Here is an 8,606-nt window from a genome sequence, read left to right as displayed (position 1 = left end):
GAGCAGAAAAACTTGAAATACCTACCAAAACACTTGAATAAAGACATACTGTCAGTATGGAAATGCTCTGTGCAGGTGTTAATCAAGTTAAATCCCAACAGCCAATCAGCAAGAAGAAGAGAGGAAAGCTGCATGCCTATTGGTTGATGCCCTGCATTCCATTGTGATGACTCATGCCCAAATGTGGTTAACACTGCCCACTGACACAGCAATACATTTGCTATAATACAGCCAAAAAACTCAAATAAAACCATTCTAAAAGCCTGTATCACAGAAATTAAAAAAAAACGCCTAAGGGTATTTGCCCACTGTACCTCCATACCAAATTTCAGGTCCTTAGGCCCCAAAATGAAGAAGCTGAATCCATTTTAAAAATGGCAGGAGAAGGAGGAGAAGAAGAAGAAACATCAGAAAAAGCAATATGGGTTCACCACCACTTCGTGGTGTGGTGAACCCATAAAAATTACATGGGTGGTAAGGAGGGTGCCACAAACTGTACTCTAGATCTCTATTGGACCAAGTCCCCTGGCATGTATCTCTCTAGTGGCTTAAAGGGGCTAAGAATACTTCATTGGATCGAAGGAATGAGATCGCGGAACTCTAGTTTTGCTTTTCTACCTTTTTACGGTAGATTGAAGCAGCCAGTTCCAATTAATTGTGTGATGGCTCGTCTCTGTCCATTTTTGACTCACACCTTTTATGGGACAGTTTTTTTCATTTTCGTATTGGACTATCATTTCAATGCAAACCTTCTTTTGTAATCAATTATAATCGATATGATCTATATCAAAACTAAATCTTTATTTACGTTCCATCTTTCTTTAATTCTCCCATGGAGGTAGAAGAGAGACTCCATGATTCTCCTAGATCCTTTCACTGTTTCTAGGTCTCATCAAGACCTACCCACCTACCATATTTCATGACAATGCATGTAAAGTCTTCTTGAGCTTTTGCTGTTCACAAACAGACAGATGGACTAACGCTACTAAAAACATAACCTTCTTGGCGAAGGTAAATTACATGTAATATTACAAAGACGGATTAAACTTTATTGAAACAAAGACATCTGGCTCACCAAATTTTGGACAAGTCCGATTTATTATATACAAAATATGGTTGCCATTTATCTTTTGCTTATTTGTTTCTAGTTTCTGACATAGCACCGAAATTGAAAAATTCCATGACCACTCCAGACTATTTCAAAATTCCAAAGGAATTCTTGAAGTTTGAGTCAATCCCCACCCCTGCAACCAGACTGTAGTCACTTCCTGCTATGGTAGGAATAGTCCATTCGTCAAAAGGATGTCTCTTCAAATACGTAAATAATGAATATTATCATATAGCCGGACGGCGTGGACCAATCAGAGGCCCGGATACCCGTGCTGTTATTTCCCGATAACAGCACATGTGGTGTTATGGCGGAATAACAGCACATGTCGTGTTATGGCTGATACCATTATGTTATAGGGTATAGGGGCATGCGACTCTTTCTGTAAACCTTTGTAGCCTTTTTTCTGTCCAATAAACTGGGACCGAGGGTGATGCGGAATACACCGTGTTGTATTTTATTTATGTCATACCCACCCAAGAAAACGCGCCTTTCAATGCAAAATGAGCGAAAATTTGGTGTCCCTAAACCCAAAAAATGCGACAACATCAATTCCACGTGTATTCGAATTTCGAAATCGGTGCACGCGGTTAGACCGAAACGCGTTCGAATCGTTCCACGGAACATTTGGAAGGCCCGGGCCGTACGCGTAAAGAACCCCCGGGCTGTACCGCTAGTTATCACACGGGCCGGAACACCCGTATCGAACGTAATCGCGGCCCAGGTAGGACATAAAGATATATACCTCCCCCATTCCAAGTCTTATGATGGTATCGTCTCTGGAATCTGATAATCCGGTCTTTGATTGGTCCAAACAGGTCACGTGGTCTAAGCCGGCCGCCATATTGGATTGACCGGGGATGTTTTGGGTGTGAGGTGTTCCCCAATTTCCGTCAAAAATCGTCTGAAATGTTACCTTTTCAGTGATTTTTTGCTGACACCACGGATTTTGAGGTTTCTGTGGAACGTTCGCCTGTGCTTCGGACGGTGAATATAACCCTACTATACGGTAAACACAGTTTCTATCCCTTATTTTAGATCGATGAAATCTCTATCTGACAGCCAGACGATATACAACATGCATCTGCTCAAGTTATTAACCAGACCGGAAAAATCGTGCTACTTTTCTTCGTTACTTGTAAACAAAAAACGTCACTTTTCTTTTGATAATAATCTTGGTTTTCCTCAGTACTAGACTGGGCAGTGTTAATGCTGATGAAATGTGTTAATTCTAACAGGTTGCATGTTATTAGTTGAATAAAAAACCTTGTCAGTTTTGTGAGACATACCCTAAGTTTGTAGCGGAATTCCTGTATTCTTTCGGTCAGGTAAGAACAGTAGAATTCCAGGTATGAATGTAGAATGCCACTCTTCATAATTTTCATGAAAGTTTCTGGTGTCTCTGAGTTATCCAGTGCCATATAATACACTATAGTTGAACACAACTGGGTGGTTTTCCATGTTTGTTTGATCCTTATCATATAGTAATTTGTCCTACTCTTGTTTCAAAAGTTTGTAACCTCAATACTTAATCCATTTTCATAATTCCGACAGCCATATTTTTAAAAAAGAAAAGTTTCAAATTCAAAACAGACCCATTAATGCAGCATCGGCAATCTTCGAAGTCTGCATACCACAAATATCCAGGGTTTGTTTGTTTGTTTTCTGTATCGGTATAGCCGGTATAACCGCCCTTCGGCGTAACACACCAGCTTCGCAGGCACACGGCGCAGCAGCAGATAGCTATATCACACCGAACAACTTGTTACACTCAATCATTGCACATTTGATTGCAGGAGTTTTCAAGTGATGATGCCCCAACTACATGCTTGGTGGCAATGAGTTCAATTTTGCTATTGAACCACCTTTTTGTACCAGTATTATAAAGTTCTATACAGTCTTATGAAGTTTTGTACAATGAGTGCATAAGCTGCGTAAGACCAGACTGTAAGGTTTTAACCACTCGTGACAACTGCGGTGTGATCGTTAAGTTAACACGCTCAAGGTGTGGCTCTCGGGGCCTCTGGCTTTACCTCCCATCTGAGAGGATGTTGTCCCCAACCAAAGTAAATCGCTTTTTAGTCACGGTAGAAGAATTTCACAATCGGAGGAAATATGGGCATACATTAGATGTTTGCAGTAGCGGCAGGTGCAGAAGAAAGAAAGTCAGCGAATAACTTGTTCACAGTAATGATAAATTCGTGGTACAGAAGTGACCGCTAAAACTGTGAATACAAAAGTAAGACAAATATAAAGTGACTTATTGGACCCTGTACAATTTTAGCGAGTGTGGAGTGAGGAAGAAGGTTTCCCACACTGTTCCTGACTTCCTGGTGCCAGGGATTCGAACCCAGGACCTTCAGATTCTGAGTCAACAACCCTAACCACAAGACTACCCTACCACTTTGCCACTTTTACTCAAATGTACCATTCATTCATTTATACTATGATATGATATGATATGATATGATATGATATGACTTTATTTTAGGTTATCCCCATAGTACAAACATAAAACCACATAAACACTAAACATACATATAGAATACAACACGGGGTATTCTGTATCGCCCGAGGTATCGGCCCGACCGCGATCCGACGCGTGGGAGGGCCGGGACCGAGGGTGATGCGGAATACACCGTGTTGTATTTTATTTATATCATACCCACCCAAGAAAACGCGCCTTTCAATGCAATATGAGCCAAAAGTTGGCGCCCCTAAACCCTCAAATGCAACATCAGTTCCAACATCCGGATTCTGTATTCGAATTTTCGAAAGGGGCACGCGCGGTTAGGGCGAAACGCGTTCAAATCGTTTTATGGAAGCCATGGAAGCGTTCGATAACGGGTTCCGGACCGGGCCGTACCGTTAAGTACGACCCGGTCCGGAACCCGTTATCGCGGCCCGGGTATGATATAAAACAATTTATACACACTTTTAAAATACGTATTTCTGAACTGACAGTCAGACCTCAATAGACAGCGTAAAATCTATTAATGAAGGAATAACACATAGTATCATACGGGTGTTTTTGGCGACGTCTCAGGGAGGAGCCTACTGGTACAGTATTGTGTGCAATTCGCAAGAATTCTAGGAATTGTACAGGCATTTTGTCCACAGGTATGCGGAATGTCCACAGGCATTTCTCTGACCCACATCCATGTCCGCATTCCTGGAACCCTGAAGACCTGTCTGTCCCAGATGGCCCTACTTTCTGTGACCCCGGGCGGGGCTCGTTCACTATGCGCTCAGGGGAGGAGTGTACTGTATCTGTCTAGACTTAACCAAAGTCCAAGTACCAAGTCTTCCTCAAAATCATGAAATGATGTTAGTGCCATGCAAACAATAACCCTAACAGCAACCACCGTCGCCATGGCAATGTATGTTTTCATTGCCAGTCTTGTTCTGTGTATTTTCAGGCCCCCCTGTTGCGGTGAAGAACCAGCTCTAGTGAGGAGATCTACATGCCTACGAGAACAGCCATGAACGTGGAAGACTCCCCACATGTCCGCGTCAAGGCGGCTTACAACGGGTAAGGAACAAGTGAAAGTCATCTCAAACCAGTTTAGCTAATCAGGCCTTACAACGGGTAAGGAAGAAGTGAAAGTCATCTCAAACCAGTTTAGCTAATCAGGCCTCGAAATTAACTTTTTTTCCTATTGTCCCAGAATTGTCCCGAACATAGATTTCAATTGTCCTGAACTGAGGATGGACTTGACTTGACTTGACTTTATTGGGATCCACACTTAGCTTACAAGAAATGTAGCCTGCTTTTCAGGAAATAAGTTTATGACAACAATAAGAAAACAACAACAACTGATCATGAATTTGTACAACCTGAAGTCCACTTAACTAGTAAATGTAGGGAAATACATGATAATGTAATGGGCGCAGCACCATCTTTGAGGCCATCTTTGAGACCTCTTGGTCCAGAGGCAGGATTTCTACAATGTAGCCACTGGGTATGATGTGTGTTTGTCTGTATGTTTGTCTGTGTGTTGCTGTATATTTTCCTGCTCTCTTCCCAGTGACATCATGATAACATACTGGGACCAGCACATGACATTAGACCTGCTACAGGAGGATATGAAGGAGATGTGTCACTTTAACGAAGACCAACCCTTCACCATCAAGTGGGTGGATGAAGAAGGTGGGTGGATTTTCACTTAGGCCACACCTGACAGATTCTATTTGTGTCTATTTACTTATATATTTGTTATGGCTGAATACTAGCACCGGGCTATTAATATTATTATCAACAATGACATTGACAATGGACTTTATAGTTTCATTGCTGTGCTACATCTATATCTGCAGGATCTTTGATTTTTGGACCATCACTCATTGGGGCATGTCCCTACTCTTCTCTGAAAGGTGTAGTGGGTTCTTTACCGCATGTGGGGTGTGGCTCTCCATTTATCGTTTTATCCGAGGAACATCCCTAACCAAAGATGGGTACTCAATTTCACCTGAGTGAAGTGAGGAAAGTTGTGTTAAGTGCTTTTGCCAGGGGAACAAGATTGGGACATGTTGGTAGATTTGAACTCAGTAATTTGATGTCACTGTTTATTCATAAAATTAATCCTTGTGAAAAACTGGAATGTGTATTTTAAGGTTGGCTGGTTGTCCTGCATTGTGAATTTTCCTGGATGTCATGACCAGCTACCTATACAGCTGTAGTCAGTGATGCCACCTGTCAGATAGGTCTGGAACTGCAGAAAAATTTTTTTGCGTTGGATCCTGTAGGTGAATTACCCATCCACATCTGTACCGGCCATCATTCAGTTTCCAAATACGTAATTTACGAAAATGCCACGTTTCCAATTCTTAATGTTTGTGGAAAACCACCCTTGACATAAAGACAGTCGGCATTTTACATGTAGCTTCATGTCTGTCTTAAGGTCTGAAGACATCTGGGTAGACCAGCATGTGCACATTTCTGTTCCTTCTGGTACAATCTCCTGCTGCAATCATTGAACTTGAAGGCATACAATGTAATTTCTGGGCAGCAAAACAAAGATATTCTTTATGAGGAAATCTGATACTGACATTTACTGACGTTTCTTTGCACATTTTGGTTATCATTTCATACTTGAAGCACTTGAAGTACTGCAGCCCCAAAACACTTGCTATATATGCAAGCAGGCCATTTATTTTTTAGTTTAAATACCTATCTAATGCAAGCCTACAATACAAAACAAGCAACTGTTTTCCTTCAGTGATAATCACATTTTTGCCTCACAGATATATTGCTATGGGATAGGGTTGTTCAACTAAACTATGTACAATGTACTAAAAAAATTACCAGAAAACTGACACCTGAAACCACTTTGGGTGCCTTTGATTTAAAGATGAACTAAACTAAACAATGCAAACAAGGACATCCTTTTACTGCTTAGAAATACAAGAGCAAGAGCATTTTTCATGTTGATATGAGCTGCCCAGAATAGTTATCTTTCAAACGAGAAGCCTGTATTATTAAGAGGACCAAGAAATTGAATTGGCATTGCAAAGTTGACATCTGTGAAGTTCAGCACATTTCTATTCCATCTGGTACAATTTTCCTGCTGTAATATCCATCTGTTGTGCACAGTCTGCTGTAATAATGCACTTGAGTCTTCCCTGTGAAACCGTTAATGTAAAGGGCATTTCATGCATGGCAGGCTCCAATCTTTCTTGTCCTTTAGGATATGGCTTCTAGTGGAAAGGTAGGATTATCTAACTGTGCTGAATATTACTTATTTAGGGTAAAAGAGATGTTAAGATTGTTTTGTGAGATTGGCTGGTTTGGTTATTCTGTTATACTTTTTAGTACTGAAAATTAAAAATTAAAATTGTCAACATGAAAACAAAGTCTGTACCTTGGTTCACACAGTTTAAGATAGATGTGTGAAAAAACCTGCTTGAAAAAATATGTTTGTTATACTTTATACTACAGAAGTAAGATTCCATTATTTCTTTTCTTTTTTATTTATTTTCAAACAAAATTTCAGGTTGTAGATGGAAAATCATATCACAGGGACACAGTTTTCTGCAAGTGCTGCATATTTTCTGACATGTCAGGAGACTCAGGACAGAACTTTTTCACACGCAGGTTTTTCACATGCAGTAGACTCATAGAACCAAAGAAATTCTTATGAATAATCTTAGGACTGCAACAGGAAACACAACATTTTTTTCCTAGGCCAAGGATCAGTTGGTGTTAACAGTTCTCCCAGGATCAGCCATCATCTGCCTCCGTGCTGACTCCATTATTAATTCACTTCTCACCTCTTCCATCAGACGCTACTCATAATTTCCCTGAGGTTATGCAAATGAAGACTAATTACAGCTTATAAGTAGTGGGAAATGGGGAAGTACAACATAATTAGGAACTCCACATGTTCTGGTGCAAGATTTCTGATGGTGTGTCAAGCACAAGCTTGTAAGGTAGGACTGTCTTTGTCATATTCTCAACAATCGAGGGGAATATTCATTAGGTATAATCTTTTTTTACAAGTATGGCAGTTTTTGTTTGCTTTTCAAGTTTGTGTACAGCATAGTCATATATGTTAGGACTGGAAATCCCACTATATACTAGTATGCAGGTTAGTGTACTAGGTAAGATTGCAGCTGTGCAGGTATTTCTGATGTCTACCTGCACGTAATATTAATAATAACCTGAATTGGGCCATGTATTGAGTTTACATGCAAATGTTAGTGTACATGTGTGTGTGGATTTTGATTTGACTGTTACCACCATATAAAGTGTAAAACTAAAAGAAACAATGGCAATTGTTTCTGAACAGTTTCTGAGTTGTGCAGGTAAAATTTGTCTGGTGCAGGTACAATTGTAATTGTTTGCAAAAAAAATACTAGTTTTTCCAGCCTGCTGGTATGTGTTTTATTATTAGAAAGTACATGTAGGGTTCCATACAAGATATAAGTATACAAATTTGGTCTTCAGAATTTTCTTGATATATAGGTGTTAGAGAAATAAAACCTTTGTTGTATTAATCATTATTATTATTATTTCTTAAAACTTTTGAAATTAGTTTAGTAGAATTTCATATTCAACCCTGGGCAAGAAGGTTTGTAATTTTGTTTTGCTGATGATGACATTCTACTTTATTTTCTGTAGTGCACCTACTCACAAAAATGTATTTTGCTTCCTGACTCACAACAGACTCAGTTGCTTCAAAATTTATTCTTTATTGTAAGCAATTTAGAAATTACTGCCAGTTATATCCGCCATGCATTAATTATGATAAAGACAATATTGCTCATTAATAATTGGTTAGCAAACATTTATGTTAATGACTAAATTAGGTAACAGAAAAAACGGTAAGTCATAAAAATATTAAAGGACATACTACATATTCTCTGTTTTTAATAGAGAATAATAGTGAAAGATATATGTAGGAAAAGAGAGAACTTGAATTTAGATTCAGAGACTTTGTTTTCATGATGATAGTCCGGCATTGTTGCGAAAAATCTTTTAAATACAAAAACAAATATT

At 39.5% G+C, this 8,606-nt stretch overlaps 1 protein-coding gene across 5 annotated transcripts in view; it reads left to right on the top strand.

The window, feature by feature from the left end:
* The first annotated feature begins 1,917 nt into the window (after window positions 1–1,917).
* Window positions 1,918–8,606, top strand: part of LOC109472632 (protein kinase C iota type-like) — a 78,289-nt gene continuing 71,600 nt past the window's right edge. For 3 of the 5 annotated variants that reach the window (XM_019772458.1, XM_019772457.1, XM_019772461.1), the window contains exons 1-3: window positions 1,918–2,117; window positions 4,528–4,640; window positions 5,137–5,258. In XM_019772458.1, the coding sequence (XP_019628017.1) occupies window positions 4,573–4,640; window positions 5,137–5,258 (190 nt within the window). In that variant the 5' untranslated portion in view covers window positions 1,918–2,117; window positions 4,528–4,572. The remainder of the gene's footprint in view (window positions 2,118–4,527; window positions 4,641–5,136; window positions 5,259–8,606) is intronic. The other 2 variants (XM_019772460.1, XM_019772459.1) reach the window with 2 other exon arrangements.

This window comes from Branchiostoma belcheri, unplaced genomic scaffold, assembly GCF_001625305.1.
Source record: "Branchiostoma belcheri isolate BF01 breed outbred unplaced genomic scaffold, Haploidv18h27 scaffold28, whole genome shotgun sequence".
NCBI classification, from domain to species: domain Eukaryota; kingdom Metazoa; phylum Chordata; class Leptocardii; order Amphioxiformes; family Branchiostomatidae; genus Branchiostoma; species Branchiostoma belcheri.
The sequence above is the reverse complement of the archived record's forward strand: the minus strand, read 5'-3'. Positions and strand labels throughout refer to the sequence as shown.